This window comes from Pelodiscus sinensis, chromosome 23 (genome assembly GCF_049634645.1).
Source record: "Pelodiscus sinensis isolate JC-2024 chromosome 23, ASM4963464v1, whole genome shotgun sequence".
NCBI lineage: Eukaryota > Metazoa > Chordata > Testudines > Trionychidae > Pelodiscus > Pelodiscus sinensis.
In genome coordinates this window covers 10,381,279-10,397,653 of record NC_134733.1, presented here as the reverse complement: position 1 = coordinate 10,397,653, position 16,375 = coordinate 10,381,279, and the positions used below count along the sequence as shown (strand labels likewise).

General features: G+C 48.9%; 1 protein-coding gene across 1 annotated transcript; it reads left to right on the top strand.

Annotated features, from left to right (window-relative positions):
• The first annotated feature begins 296 nt into the window (after window positions 1-296).
• Window positions 297-15,851, top strand: LOC102446543 (agmatinase, mitochondrial). Its single transcript, XM_006132740.3, has 7 exons — window positions 297-756; window positions 2,815-3,017; window positions 5,685-5,733; window positions 8,484-8,679; window positions 10,483-10,662; window positions 13,112-13,196; window positions 15,528-15,851. Exons 1-7 carry the CDS (start codon window positions 416-418, stop codon window positions 15,599-15,601), a joined length of 1,128 nt encoding a protein of 375 aa, XP_006132802.2. The 5' UTR covers window positions 297-415; the 3' UTR covers window positions 15,602-15,851.
• Window positions 15,852-16,375: the final 524 nt, after the last annotated feature.

Below are 16,375 nucleotides of genomic sequence, written 5' to 3'. Positions count from 1 at the left end.
AAAAACCTCTAGGGATGGAGATTCCACCAGCTCCCTAGGGAACCCATCCCAGTGCTTCACCACCCTCCTAGGGAAACAGTTTTTCCTAATATCCAACCTAGCCGCCTCCCCCTACCCCCACTGCCACTTGGCATCCTGCTGCACAAATTCAAGTGCTCCGGCTCTGGTCTGAGCAGGCCTTGGGGGTCATTGCACGTGGTACAACCAGAACAGGGGGAAAGACTCCAGTTCCCAGAATGCAAGAGGGGCAAAAGCTGGGGGGAGGAGAGGGAAGAGAGATGGGGAAGGACGTAGCGCCCAGGCGGCTGCAGGCGTCTGGGTTGCACTTTGGACCCGCCCGCGGGAGGGAGCGCAGCGTGTCTCTGCTTTCCCGGCGCCTCCCTGCTCGGAGCCTGCGGGGCCCGCCGTGCGCGGGATGGAGCGCCTGGTCTTGCGGGGCAGCGGGCAGCTGCTGGGGAGAACGCGCTGCGCTGCGCGCCTCTGCCTGCGCGAGTTCTCGGAAACTTCCCCGGCAGCCCCCCGAGCCAAGCCGCGTGTGCGGGCCGCCGCTGGCTCCCTGCTCTCCGGGCACGGCCCCCCTCGCCGCTTCCTCTCTGATTCCAGCTTCAATGTGCCCCCCAGCGCGCAGTTCGTAGCCCGGCCCGTGGGGATCTGCTCCATGCTGAGGCTGCCTGTCCAGGCTTCACCGGAGGGGCTGGATGCGGCTTTTGTTGGGGTGCCCCTGGACACAGGAACCTCCAACCGCCCTGGCGCAAGGTAGGGGGGAGCCACCACCCCAGGAACACGGGCCCTTGGTGCCTGGTGACCGTGCCCCGCGGGAGAAATCGAAGCCTCGTGTTGAACAGAGTCCAGAAAATCCCCAGGGGGCTCAGTGCTGTGAGCACAGGTGACTCCTGGCAGCACTGGGGAAGGTGCATCGCCCCTCTGTGCCCTGGCCAAAATGTTCATTGCTAAATGGGGTGCCCCACGTGCCCTTCCCGGTTCCTCTGGCTGCTTGTTGCTGCACCCCCCTCTCTGCAGGCTCCCATGGCTGTGAAATACACGGGACTGACTGCCGGGTTGCTCTTGGTGTCCATTCAGTCCTGTTCTGGGGCCAGCGCTCAGAGTGGGTTTGTAATGTGACAATCAAGGTCCAGACATCCAGGGGGGAAACACCCTAAAGGATTTTCAGTTGAAGCAACTCATTGATTGTGATATGATTGTACTGTACAAGCACATCGAGTAAAGGTCTTTTATGAAAGCAGGTGACATGCTGGTCATGACGATCAGTGTGATGTATGGATGGGTGGTGCACAGAGGGGGGTGTGTGTGTGGGTGCTGGAAATACTTACCTATAATCTGTTGTGGAGAAAGTTGATAAAACAGCCTGGCTTAAGACGAATGTGGATTTATCTTTCTGGGTCAACCTCTATAAGCCAAAGGCCAATGAAGGTTCATTTAGATATGATGGAACCAGAGCAATCAAGCTAACAAGCAGCAGAATGTCAAGGGACAGAATCTGTACCCCCCATGACGTCTACCCAGCTCTTGATGCAAAGACAATAATAGACTTTGCCTATTTGCTCTACTTTCTATTTCCCATTCTAGATAACCATCACTTAGGGGACCATATAGCTTGTAAAGGCCTCCTGCCCAAATGGCTGGAGTTGCTGGGAATATGTGAGTAAAGTTTAGGTGAAGTTTGCTTAGGTAAAGTTTGTAACTTGCTAAGATTAAGCTTTAGTCGCTAGAAAGCATATTTGTTATGTGGGGCTCCAGTCAGACACCTTATTGTAAATCGAGTGCTAGGGCAGAATCACAAGCTCTGGCCGCAGGCTGGATTCAGCCTTCCAAGCCTTTTAATCCTGCCTGTGGCCCAGCCCCCGGTTTCCAGCCAATAGGAGCTGAGAGATTTTGCCATGGTGGGAGCAGCACATGAAGCCTTCCCCCCTGCAGCACAGAGCGCCACCTGAAACAGCCAGCTGAGGGCTGCTGGCAGGCAGGGAAGCTTGCCTGAGAATGCGGTTGGCCAGGAGCTACTTGGGTAAGCACCTCCTGACGAGACCACTCCCCCTCCAGCACCCTAGCTCCCTCCCAAACCCTGTATCCCCTCCTACACCCTTTACTTAGGCTACAATCCTCTCCAGGACTCATACTCCCACCTGGAGCATGCACCCCAATTCCCTGCCCCACATCACAATCCCTTCCTTTGCCCAAACTCCTCAAACCCTTCACCTTCTCCCGCGCCCAGTCCCCTATTCTGAGCTCCCTTCTGCACCCAACCTCTATTCTAGACCCTGCACCACCTCCATAGAAAAGTTGACTACTTACCAAAATCTTGGCAGCGCCCTCCCACCGCCAAAAAATTGCCCACCCCAGATCTAGTGTGACTGGCAAAGAGTTGTTAAAACCCCTGATAATTTAGGGTACCCAATAGAGAAACTTTAAAGTGAGCGGAGTTTTAAAAGGTGGGTGTTGAGCCTTTTTGAAAATCAGGCCCCTGTAAGTCCTCAAGTTGGCCACCTAGAATCATAGTTGCATGTGAAAATCTTTGCATGCACTCTAGCTTTGCAGTAAGCTCTCTACCTGGATCGACAGATGATCCATGTGCTAAAGCCAATAGGTCACACTCATTATGTATCTGACGTCGGCTATTCCATTACAATAATCCCCCTTGACATGTTTGCCCCAGTGGTCTTCCGAGTGAGACCAACTCCTAAGAGTCTGGAAGGAGTTTGTGCCCAATTAGCTGCGTGTTCAGAATCCCGTGGGTCTGTGCAAGTTTCCTTCTCAAACCATCCCCGAGAATGACGTGTTCAATTCTTTCCTTTCCAGGTTTGGCCCTCGCCATATTCGGGCCGAGTCGAGCATGGTGAGGTCATATAATCCCAGCACCGGGGCTGCACCTTTCCATTCCCTCATGGTGGCCGACATAGGCGATGTGAATGTGAACCTCTACAACCTGCCGGAGAGCTGCAGGCAAATCCGAGAAGCCTATCAGAAGATTGTGGCAGCCGGCTGCATTCCCCTCACGCTGGGTAAGGACCCCACGCCTGGGCCCCGTCTCATGCTTTGCTGTTGCAGTGCTGGCTAGTAAGTGGGCAGCCGAAAGGACAACAGGATCCATTAAGGCCATCTCCCTCCTTCCACCCCATAGACTGCAACGGATAGAGACCAATTTATTAACAGGGTGCTGTGAATGCAGCAGTGTGACTCTCCTCCTCCTCCCCATGGAGATATTTCAGTCTCCCACTTCTGGGTCTTCCTAAAACATTCAGATTTTTGCAACTGGATGAAAAAAAAAACGACTTGGAGGTGTTAGCGAGCCAACATTTTATACCTCTCATTAGCACATCACTCAGCCAAATGGCGGTTGCTGATGGTATGTGGAGGGAGAAAACATCAGGACTTGTATTGGTATATGTCAGTGGTGGGCAATAGTTTTTAAAAGGGGGCCACTTTAGAAACTTCTGAAGTGGCCCCCGGCCACCCTGGAAGGGGCGGAGCTTTGAGTGGAAGGGTCAGGAGACTTCTTGTGCTTCCCTCTCCATCCTGATTGGCCTGGGGTGGGGGAATGTGAGAAGTCTTCCCCCACTCTGCCCCTTAAAGAGAAATTCCAGCTGTTTTAAAACAGCTGGCGGTTTCCTGTAGGTGCCTAATGAGAGGAGACTGTCCTACGCTCTCTCTGCTCCAGGCCAATCAGGATCTGGGGGCGGGGGAGCACACGAAATCTCCTCATCCCCACAAGAGCGTGTGGCAGCTAGAGAGACGCCCTGGCTGTTTTAAAACAGCTGGTGTATCTCTCTAGCCCAGGGGTGGGCAAAGGGCACTCTGGAGGCCGGATCCAGCCTGCCAAGCCAGTGGATCAGGCCCATGGCTGCTCTGCAGTCCTCCCACCCCCAAGCCAATCAGGGCCTTGAGGCTGGGGAGTGCGCAAAGTCTCCTCACTCCTGCAAGAGCGCACAGGGGCTAGAGAGACATGCCAGATGTTTTAAAACAGCCGGCTTGTCTCTAGCTGCTGCGCGTCCCCAGCAGGGTGGGGTCAGGACACGCGAGACTTTGCGTGCTTCCCCCAGGCCCTGATTGGCCTGGGGGCCGGGATCGTACAAAGCTCCTCCCTCCCCCTGCCAAAAGCCCGCAGCAGCTAGAGATAAACGTTGGCTGTTTTGAAACAGCTGGTGTGTTTCTTTAACTGCCATGTGCTCTTGCAGAGGCGATGAGACTTTGCACACTCACCTGTCCCCCGGCCCTGATTAGCCTGGAGGTGGGGGAGCAGCAGGACCAGCTTGATGGGCTGGATCCAGCCTGTGGAGGGTCCTTTGCCCACGTGCACTGCCTGTTTGTTTTACCTTGGGACGCCTGTGACTTTGCAATCCGACACTCACTTCACTGTTGGGAACGTAGGCAGTCAGGAGAAAGCTTACAAGTCAGGTTCAGTCTACTCAAATGTCCTGAGTCTGTATATAGGACTGTGCCTGTATTTATAACACATAGCTGGGATCCCTCTCCTCAAACTGCTGCCGAAGCACCCTTCCCAGTAGTGAAATCCAAACACTCGCAGATCTCCTGTCATCCCGTTTACCAAAATACGAGGTAGGCTATTGCAACTAGGAACTGTCAGATTTTTCTTTATGAACTGGAGCTCTTCTACTATGTATGGTGGGCTCTCCAGGTCTCACAGCTAAGCAGTAGGGATGTTAAAATGCATTTATTTAGATAAACGTGTAACTTGCTGAAAATGTCACTGGTTACATGATTACACTGGATAGGAGAGGGGAGAGAGAAGGCGGCTTGCAGGGAGCGACCTACCTCTCCCCTGCACTGCTGCCTCTGTACCCCTCCCCTCAAGCACTGGCTCCAACCTGTCCCCTCCCACGCTGCTGCCTCTGACATAGAGGCAGCAGTGTGAGGATGGGCAGGGGGTTGAATGTAACCCTGATGCTAGTTATGGATGATGGTTGTGGTAGCTGATTAACCAGCGCCCAGCAGCAGCCTCCTACCCACAGCCTGCTGCGGGTGGAGGGCTGCTCCAGCCCTGCTGAGCCCACTGCGGGGTGTCGGGCAGCTGGCAGTCCCACTAGAGATCCCAGTTATCTGGTTAAACTTAACGTTTAACTGGTTAAATGACTAAATGGGATTTTACATCCCTGATATGGAGCGATCTTCCCTCTGAGTCAGTAGGAGGTGCAGTCTTTCAGGTAAAACTTTGTAAAACAGAGTTCCAGACGGCTTGTGCTCATTAAAGATTCCATGCAAGAGATGTCCTCTGCCTTCCCAAATTCCCATTGACGTTTCAGTGACAAACTGGGTTATTCCACTCCTCAACTGTTTAGCATTGCTGTGGGTTGTTAAATCTCAGCTGCGACCCACCCCAGAGGCAGCTGCAAGCAGTGGATGAAGCATCCCCTGAATATACATCTGTATGCCCAGTATCTACATTTAGAAGCTGGCCTTGAGTACCAGCTGCAGCAAGAGAACAAAAGCTGGGTGGATTTTTGAGAGCTTTTAGTATTAAAAACGGGCAACTTCTCTTACTATCTGCCACCAATTTAATGCTCTGGGATGGCAGGTAGGTGAATAAAGGATGATCTCTCTTTGTAAAGTGCTGATGTGTTCCCGAGAGGTGCAATATGAATGGAGCGCCTATGGCTGGAAAATATATTTGATCAATGCTGACGTGTTCTCTGTTCCCTGTCCCGTTGCAGGTGGAGATCACACAATAACATACCCAATCCTGCAGGCGGTGGCAGAAAAGTAAGTTTAAAATCTGAAAATGTGGCATGTGTAAAAGTTGACCCCTTGTGGTGATAGAAGTGATTTCCCCCTTGAGTTGTTGAGTCGGTGCTCTACTGGGCAGTTCATAGAAATATGAAGGTGGAAGGACCTCAAGAGCTCCCTGCACTGTGGCAAGGCCAATTATCCCGAGACCTTCCCTGTTTAACACGTTCCTATAAAGTGTGGTGTCCTGACCAGGACGCAGTACTCCAGTTGATGGGAGAAGCCAGAGAATTTATCTGCTTGTGTCTTGCCTACAACACTCCTAGTTATGCCCACCAGATTGATGATGATCTTTGTTGCAACAGCGCTACATTGTTTACTCATAATCAATTTATGATCCGCTGCAACCAGCAGATCGTTTTCAGCATCCTGCCACCTGGTCAGTTGTTCCCCATGTTATAGCTGTGCATCTCCTTTGTCTTCTTCTCAATGTTTTTATTTAATTTCATCTTGTTGATTTCATATCGGTTCTCCAATTAGTCAAAATTGTTCTGAATTCTGATACCGGCCTTCTAAGTGCTAGCAACCCCTCCTGGCTCGGTGTCATTGGCAATTTGTACAACATCCGCTTCCATTCCATTGTCCATGTCGTTGTTGAATAGTACACGATGCAGGACAGACCTCTGCGGGACTCCACCAGACACATTCCCCTAGCTTGACAGCATACCATTGATTAAATACTCTTTGAGGACAGTCTTCAACCAGTTTTGTACCCACATTACAGTAATTTTCTCTAGACCACATTTTCCTAGTTTGCGTATGAGAATGTGATGTGGGACTGTGTCCAAAGGCTTACTGAAATCTATTTACATTGTGTCCTCAGTTTCCCCCTAACCAACTAGACCAGTAATCCTGTTAGAGAAGGAAATTCGGTTAGATTGCGGTGATTTCTTGACAAATCCATACTAGCTATTCTTTTAACCCTGTTATCCTGTAGGTGCTTACAAATTTCTTATTTAATATAGTCCAGATTCTTTCTTAATCAAAGTTAGGCTGTCTGGTCTGCAATTCTTTTGGTCCTCTTTATTCCCCTTTGGCTACGTCTACACTGGCATGATTTTCCGGAAATGCTTTTAACGGAAAAGTTTTCCGTTAAAAGCATTTTTGGAAAAGCGCGTCTAGATTGGCAGGACACTTTTCCAGAAAAGCACTTTTTGCGGAAAATTATCCGTGGCCAATCTAGACGCGCTTTTCTGCAAAAAAGCCCCGATCGCCATTTTCGCGATCGGGGCTTTTTTGCGGAAAACAGTACTGTGCTGTCTACACTGGCCCTTTTGCGCAGAAGTCTTTCGGAAAAAGACTTTTGCCCGAACGGGAGCAGCATAGTATTTCCGGAAAATCACTGATGATCTTACATGAGATCATCAGTGCTTTTGCGGAAATTCAAGCGGCCAGTGTAGACAGCTGGCAAATTTTTCCGGAAAAGCGGCTGATTTTCTGGAAAAACTTGCCAGTCTGGACACAGCTCTTATGTTTACCTTTCTTCAGTCCCCTGGGACCTTACTTATCTTCCACGGGTTCTCAAACATAATCATAGAATACTAGGACTGGAAGGGACCTCGAGAGGTCATCGAGTCCAGACCCCTGCCCTCATGGCAGGACCAAATACTGTCTAGACCATCTCTGATAGACATTTATCTAACCTACTCTTAAATGTCTCCAGAGATGGAGATTCCACAAACGCCCTGGGCAATTTATTCCAGTGTTTGACTACGCTGTATCTAGCTATTCTAATTCTCAGATCCATTCCAGCTAGTTCCCTAAGTACCCGAATACAAATTTCAAAAGGGCCTGCTGTCTTGAAAATATTTATTTGTTAGATGTAGTCAGCGTGTTCTTCCCCATTGCATTCCTTGTTCTTAACATTTATTAAGTACTGTGTCACAATTTACCATTTTAGTGGAGACTGTAGCAAAACAGGCATTACATAGCTCAGCCTTCGTGTTGTTGGCTATTAGCTCTCTTCACTGCTAAACCGAGGACCTACACTTGCCTTTGTCTTTCTCATCCTATTCATATATTCAGAGAATCTCTTTTGATTGTCTTTTATCCCCCTTGGAGGGGTAACTCATTTTGTGCCCATCTCTCCGATTTTGTCCCTCCATGCTTGTGCTATTCTTTGATACGCCTCATCAGCAAATTGTCCACGTTTCTGCTGTTTTGTAGACTTCCTATATAATTTTCAGGTCATCTAAAAAGCTCATGATGGAGCCATCTTAGTGTCCTGCTATTCTTCGTAACTTTTAAATGGTTTCTCTTACATCTGGGATTTCAGGATTCGTTTATTCAGACTGGGTGGGAGAGTCATATGGAGGATAAAGTCCAGCTGCAGCAGTATCTGTCAATCAGTAGTGAGAGGCTGGAAATCTTCCCATTTGCTCTGCTCACTTATCCAGAGCCAGTTTCTCCTGATCTCAGCTGGCATCGTGTGTCCACACTCTGTTTCTGGTTCTCTTTGCTGCAGAGTTAATTGGTGAGAGATCATGTGCTTCTTGCTTTCCTCAACCCGCTGAATAGTCACATGCCTGTTGAGAGGTCCTAGGCCATTGAAATCGGTTCTATGACCTGTTTGGAGTTTAGATGGCTGTCAGAGTGAAGAACCCTAGATTTTATGAAGGGTTGCACAAGGTCAGAGAGATCCACCTGTGTGTGTGTGTATGTATGTGTTGGTTGGGAGCACAGAGCTGGAGCTAAGGCCACGTCTGTGCTTGCCCTGTCCCAATTAGGCATGGTCCCGTGGGACTGGTGCATGTGGACGCTCATACCGACACAGGTGATAAAGCGCTGGGGGAGAAGATCTACCACGGGACGCCGTTCCGACGCTGTGTGGAGGAGGGGCTTCTGGATTGCAAACGCGTGGTTCAGATCGGAATCAGAGGTTCCTCCTACACTCTGGATCCCTACAAATACAACCGGGATCAGGTACCAGTAGTGTATACTGCTGCCAAAACCTCCTCTACTCTCTTCTGGCCTCTGCCTATGTAGCCAGGGCCAAAACACCCATGGCGTGCAGTCCTGGGAATAACAATATGTCCCTCTTCCTAAGAGCGTGGTTTTGTGTAAAGGCAAGAGGTTCCAGATGATCTTATTCATTGAGGGCATGTCTACACTGCAGGGCAAAAGTCGAATTAAGATATGCGACTTCAGCGACGTCAATAGCGTAGCTGATGTCAAACTAGCTTAATTCGGCTTTTGGCACTGTCCACACAGCAGGAAGTCGAAGAAAGAACACTCTTCCCCCGACTTCCCTCGCTCCTCATGAAATGAGGTTACAGAAGTCAGAGTAAGAAGTCCGCCATCTCAAAATTATTTCGAAATAGCAGTTTGCTGTGTAGACGCGCACTTTATTTTGAAATCACTTCAGTTATTCCGAAGTAACGCTGCTGTGTAGACGTACCCTAAGTGATGCCATTGCACGGAACATGTATCCCAGTCCAACCCCAGCATCTAGGACACATAGAATAGGAAAAAAATGCCACCTACTGCCATTCTTTTAATTTAGGTTATGTCTACACAGCAGCGTTATTTCGGAATAACTGACATTACTCTGAAATACCACAGTCCGCGCCTACACACTGACAGTTATTTTGACATAATGTCGAAATAACGTCGAGTTGGAGGTCTGCTTACTCTGACTCCTGTAACCCTCATTGTGCGAGGAGTAAGGGAAGTTGGGGGAAGGGCGCTCTATCTCGAAATAACGGCTGCGTAGACAGCGCCAAAAGTCAGAATAAGCTGCACAATTATCGTTGCTCAAGTTGCGTAGCTTATTTCAAGTTTAGCCTTGCTGTGTAGACGTGTCCTTAGTGTCCCCCTCCTCCTGTTGCATCCGATGGCAGGTGAAATGCACCACTGCCCACTCGCGGCTATCACGCCTGTGCTGTTTCCAGCCACATGTGCCCATAAACAGCTTCACCTATGGAAAAAGCACTACTTGTCAAGGTAGATTGCGACCACAGTCTGTCCTTCTGGGGATGGGGGTGTCATGGAAGACAGAGCAAAGGCAAGGCCACGGAATGGCTGGAAGCCCCAGTGATGATCTGCTTAGTGCTAAGGAGCTGTGTTTCCCCCAGCAATTGAAATTAGCTAGGGAGCGGGTGCTCAAAATTAGGGGGGAGAGGGAGGGCTGAGAAGTGTGACCGTGAGAACAAGGAGGAGTGGTACGTTTTCACCGGCCCGGCAATTCCGTGCTAACTCTCAGCCGCATGTTTTAAACATCGCAGGACGCCAGTAAACAGCAGCGTTTGAATGTAGGCTGGTTCGCTGTTTATAAATAACGTTTTAGAATCAATGTGACTGAAATGAGAGCGCTGCCTTTGACCTAACAGACACAGCTGCACGAAGTAGCTAATCTCTGTTCAGGCTCGTCAAACCTATTATACGTTTCCACATACAAGCATGTTATATATAGGCCTTTACCTTGATATTGAAACATTAATACACACTGTAAATTTCCAGTCAACAACTACATGGAATTGTGGTCAACGACAACAACTTTTAAACACCTAGCTCTAGTGAGACAATGATTTAACTGGCAACGCTGCATGTAACTCGTTGAGCGCTGGGGAGAGAGGAGGGTGCTAAAGGGGCATATAGAGAAATCACGGCTTGGGGGAGCTGTTTCAGGAACGTCGCACTGGATCACCGCTCTCTCCACCGGCTTCCTTTCCCCAGCAGCGTGTTTCAGGCAGTGGAAGCCAAGTATGTTTTCCCTTCCTCCAACAGGGATTCCGCGTCGTCCTGGCTGAAGACTGCTGGATGAAGTCATTGGTCCCACTGATGGGGGAGGTGAGACAGCAGATGGGAGCCAAGCCCATTTACATCAGCTTTGATATTGATGGATTAGACCCTGCATATGCCCCTGGCACGGGGACTCCTGAAATTGCTGGCCTTACACCTGCTCAGGTAAGGAGTTGCTCAGACTTTTTCCTGAACGTGCGGAGTGGAAACAGGAGAAACCTGGCTCCTTTTAAAGCAAGTTCCAGGGTTTACCCCTTCTGCCCCCTTGAAATCTAAGGATCTAAGTGGAATTTAGAAATCCTTTTAAAAAAAAAGAAAACTGGCGTATCAGAATTGAAATAATTGAGGACTCCTAGGCTGTGTCTACTCTGGTGCGATCTCGCGGAAAAGCGGCCGCTCTTGTGCAAAAACTTGCTGCCTGTCTACATTGGCTGCGTGTTCCTGCGCAAGTAAACTGACATTCTAATGTATAAAATCAGGGCTTCTTGCACCAGCACTCTGACGCTCCCGCTCAGGCATAAGTCCTCTTGCGCAAGAGCTCTTCCAGAAGAGGCCATTGTAGACAGGCAACATGAATTTCTTGCGCAAGAAAGCCCTATAGTTAAAATGGCCGTCAGCTTTCTTGCGCAAGAGAGTGTCTACACGGGCATGGATGCTCTTGCGCAAAAGCACATGCCAGTGTAGACGCTCTCTTCTGGAAGAGTTTTTGCAGAAGAACTCTTCTGCAAAAGAGTTTTTGTGTGACAACGCACCAGTGTAGATGTAGCCCCAAAGTGTAATATGGAGAGAGATTGGTATTTAGCCTTCTATTGTGGGAAAACTCCCCGCTAAGAGAGACTGAGCTGATAGCCACTTTGATGGGGTCTCCAGCTTTAGTCTAAACTACGAGTTTAGGTCGAATGTAACTGTATTAGGTCGATTTTCTAAACGAGTCCACCCTACCAAGCCTGTTCCATCCACGTTATAGGCCCTAGAAGTCTATTTCTGTCCCCATGAGCAGCAGGAGTAATCATACATTTGAGCTTGCATGGTCAATTTTAGGGTAGTGCAGATGTACCGCTGTGAAAGTTGACGTTCTTGGCCTCCTGGAGGCGTTCCACAGTGCCCTGCTGGGACCGCTCTGGCCAGGACTTTCAACTCTGCCACGGTCCCTCCCATCCACAGGCTCCTCGGAGTCTGAACTCCTGCCCATCTCCCCCACTCTCCTACAGGCTCCTTTGGTGTCTGTGTGAGTCCCTTTCCCAGGAGCCCTAGAGTGCAGGAGGGGGAGGGAGTCAAGGGCAGCCTCACACTGAACCCGCAGGGATGTGTCCTGGAACATATTCCTGCGCATCCAGAAATATAATCTATGCTATCATGTGCCGAAAGTGTCCGTCTGCTATGTACATTGGACAAACGTCTCAGACACTTCACCAAAGGATTAATGCCCACAAAACAGATATCAGACAAGATCACAAAGAAAAAACAGTTTCTTGCCATTTTAACCAGAAAGGACACTCTCAATGACTTAACCACCTGCATTCTGCTACAAAGACCTTTTACATCTGCACTTGAAAGGGAATCCTCTGAACTGTCATTCATGTTAAAATTCTACACTCTCCAACAAGGAATGAACAAACACTCAAACTATCTTACCCATTACCAAGATAGCTTCCCCAATTATCACCTCTAATACCATTAACTCACAAACATCCCACTCTCCCCACCTCTAATATCATCAATTCACAGACACTTACCTTCCTTCCTTCCCCCCCCCCCCCCCCCCGCATCCCCCTCCTGTTCTGAAATGTGATTTGTCCTTTTCATATGTGTTCATTTTTTTTAATTGTATCCTTTGGTATATATGGTTGTGACTATTTTCTTCCACTATTTGATCTGAGGAAGTGGGTCTGGCCCACGAAAGCTCATCATCTAATAAACCATTTTGTTAGTCTTTAAAGTGCTACATTGTCCTGCATTTTGCTCCTGGAACAAAAGGCTGTCCTCACACCGCCTGATTGCTGCACAGGGGGATAGTAATACACTGCTTTTCTCTTCTCTCTCCAGAGAGGCAGCGTGCGTGCGCACGTGCAAGTGTAGTCGATAGGATTAACCGATAAGCCAAGGTTTATTGGTTAATCATGTAGTTGACCACACATTGGCATCCCTACCCAGAACCGCCCGCTGCATTGTTTTGGTCTCATCAGGCACTTGGAGCATAATGCAAAAGGGTGGCAGGAACTGTGGGGTAGCTACCCACACTACACGGGTCTCAAAATCAACGGTCGCCACCCTACTGGGGACGCACTAGGTTGAAATCTTTCACACAGCGAGGCCGTGCCCCTTCGACCATGAGATGCTAAAATTCTACCTTCATGAATTCAACCCTCTCTCTCAGCGTAGACAAGGTCTCAGTATTTATACATCTGATCCTCTGCTTCCTGCTCCGTCTGTTCAGCATGAAACAGAGAGCCTTCGGTTACAGCGGTGATCTTGGAAGGGAATGTGCAGACCGTATCTTCACAGGTTTCACTTCTGCTGCCTTTAACAACAAACTCATGTCTCTTTGTGTAGAATGCTTTCAAAACGAACAGTTCAGAAACTGAAAAACTTGCCCTTTATTAACCTTCCATAGGCTTTGGAGATCATTCGTGGTTGCCAAGGACTGAATATAGTGGGATGTGATCTTGTTGAAGTTGCACCGGTGTACGATGCTTCTGGTGAGTCAAAGGGGACAATAGTTGGACAATAAACACAACTTAGAGAACTGCTATATCCAAGGTTTGTCAGTCGTAGAGTGGCTCCTGCTTTGCTGTGGGCACTGGGTTAGAGATCAAAACAAAACTGTCCTAGACAGCGTGGGCATCCTAGATAACATAGTGAAGGCGGTGGGAAAAATGTATCGTCAGCTAGACCCTACCGTGTGTATTAAAGAGCATTCAAATGGCATGTTGCAGGAGACTATTTAAGGAGATGCAAAGTAGTTCTTAGAAACAGCTGTTTCAGGGTATGGAAGAGTGTTTTACCCCCAGGATGTTGGAGACACACAGTGCCATGTAAACAAGAGGCTGCAGTTCTTGAATAACCAAGGTGTGGCTTCCTCAACATCCATCAAAACTCAGCTGAGTGTTCTATGCTTTAACCACTAAGCAATGCTTCCTCTGTACTACTGTGCCAGCCAGGTTAATACAGCAACATCAGTCCTGCTTCCCTAGCAATGAAGAAAACCCAATATTTAAAATGATTTTAATTTAGAAAAGTCAATAGTTGAACCAATTACGTGTAGAAACTGTTGACTGGCAAAGCACATCCTACAAGATAATGTGGGCATTAGCTCTGCCTCGGGCAGTGCACAAGCCTGTCTCTTTTTAGCAGAACTCTGCATTATCAATGGGACCAACTTTGCCATGTGTATATATCCCAGGTGACCAAACTTACTGCCCCCCCCCCCCCAAAGTCTCTCACAACAATCTTTAGAAGTTTGAGCATTGTGGTGAATCTTCCAGGGCTTGGAACTTCTACTCCATGGGAGGCAGCTGCCAGGGGTCAGGGCTTCAGCCCCACTCCTACTGAAGCTCTTGAGTTTCCTGAGAGCTGAAGTCCTGAGACTCCCCCCCGCACCCTGACAGAAGTCCCTTCCCCATCACCCTGCTGCAAGGCAGAGATCCCAAATTCCTGCCCCATCCCGATAGGTGGAGAATAGGAGAGGGGGTTTGGAGGGCTCTGTGAGTAGCACTTTAACTGCAGAAGAGCTGTGTTTGGCCACCCCGGTATACACACATAGCCTGGGTCATGCAGGGGGGAGAAGGGATTGTTTATACAAAAGCAAATACAAACTCTATCTGTTCCTGGAGACCTGTAGAGCTAAGAACAGTGGGGCCACTCTGCCTTGAGAGTGATTTCAATGTGAACTATAGGCAGAAAGGGGCCAACTTGGAGCCTTTGTTTGCATTGATGCTGCCCAAAGGTGGATGTGTGTTCACTGATGCAGCTCCCACAGGGTACGTCTACACTGCATTCCTAGTTCGAACTAGGGATGCAAATGGAGACGACTGAAGTAGTTAATGAAGCGGGGATTTAAATATCCCGCGCTCCATTAACATGGTCTCGCCGGTGTGCTAGTTTGAATCGCAGCTGATTCGAACCAGGAAGTGCGCGCCGGGACACGTTAGTTCGGACTAAAGCCCTTAGTCTGAACTAAGGTTACTCCTCAAACTCCTCAGTAACCAACAGCTGCTGCGGGCCCGGGGGCGAGGTGTGGGAGGCCCAACTCAGGAAGTTGTTAGTCCCACCCAGAGCATGGTGCAAGGCCCTTCCCCTCCCTAGTCCTCAGAGTCACATGGAGCGGCCCTCCTGCGCGGTTTCAAAGAGGCCCGGAGCTTGTAGCCACCACTGCTCGTGGCAGGAGCACCAGGCCCCTTTGAAACACAAGGCCCCTGTGCAGGGGCCCCGTTTGTCCCCATCGGCGGGCCTGGCCCTAGCGAGTGATGGTACCAATGGAACTGAGTGTGTCCTAGTCCCTTGTACAATGATAAAGACAACTTTCCATTGAGGCACTCAGTAGGGAAGTAGCACCAGCTGCGAATCAGGGGACAGGCTTTGGGTGTCCCTCACCCCCTAGATACAGCCTTAAACTTCTGAGCAAATGAAACTTGTATGACTAAAAGTTAAGTTACTTGAGTGTTGTTTCAGCTGTCAACTATTAGTTCCTCTAATTTCCTGGGGCTGGGTTAGGTTCCAGCTGTGAAGGCAAATCAGTTTGGTAGAACTAAAGCATTCAGCATAAATATATTTGTAGCTGACCAGAACAGATAGCTTTTCACTGGTGTGTGGCTTTTAAACCTCCGGTCTCAGGCAAACTCACCTGTGACTTGAATGAGATTCTGCCAACATGGAGGCAGTTACAGGATTGGGGCCTTGATATAACTAACCAGTGCTGGAGGAAGAGGTGGGGGGAGGGAGGGAACCTTCTTGTTCCTGTAGTAATGACTTTCTGACTGACACTTTAATTGGAAGTGATTGGATGTTCACAGTTTTTTCTGTGTTTATAGGTAACACAGCCCTCATGGGAGCAAATCTGCTGTTTGAAATGTTGTGCGCACTCCCAGGAGTCAAAAAACTTTAAACCCTTATAGGGGAAGCCTCCAGCTTATGCAAATAAAGTCACTACTGCTGTCTCTTCACCTACAAGCAGAGTTTAATATTCACAGCCTTTCTGTGCAAATACTTCAGCATAATATGAATGAAGAAAGAAGCCCAAATGGAAAAACTCAGTCAAGTTTTGCTTTTCATTTCTGCCCTCCCTCGCTCTTTACACTTAGAGGAGTGAGGGAAAATGAAGCTTTGTGATGGAGAATAAAAACCATTTCACACTCCTCATATGCCAAAAGCAGATTTGAAAGGTGAGAGGGGGACAGATGTAATGTTAATGTTGCTGCAGTAATATGGCTAGCAGCACCTGGAGCCAATAATGGCGGCTCGATTTCTTTCTATATAAAAAACCTGGCTGCTGAGACCTAAAATTGGGGTTTCTGTATCAGAGGCAGAAAGCCGGAGAGCAGGAGTTGATGCTGAGGGGAAAGGGAGGCTGGGGCACAGGCTCTTGCTACATTTAAAAAGCAGAGGTGAGTGGGCACAAGCTGGGACTCAGTTGTCCTGACTTGCACCCAGTCCCAGACCACTGTGGCTCTGCTTTTTCAATGTAGTAAGAGCTGCCTCAGCTGTCCTGGCTCATGCTGGGTCCCAGACAGCTGCGGCTCTGCCTTTTAAATGTAGAAAGAGCCTGGCAGCTCTTACTACCTTTAAAAAGCAGAGGCGCAGCCAATGGCCTTATTGAATAGTTAATGGAAATTCTATTGACTACCTGATTAATTTACTAACCACTGTTTAACATCCTGAA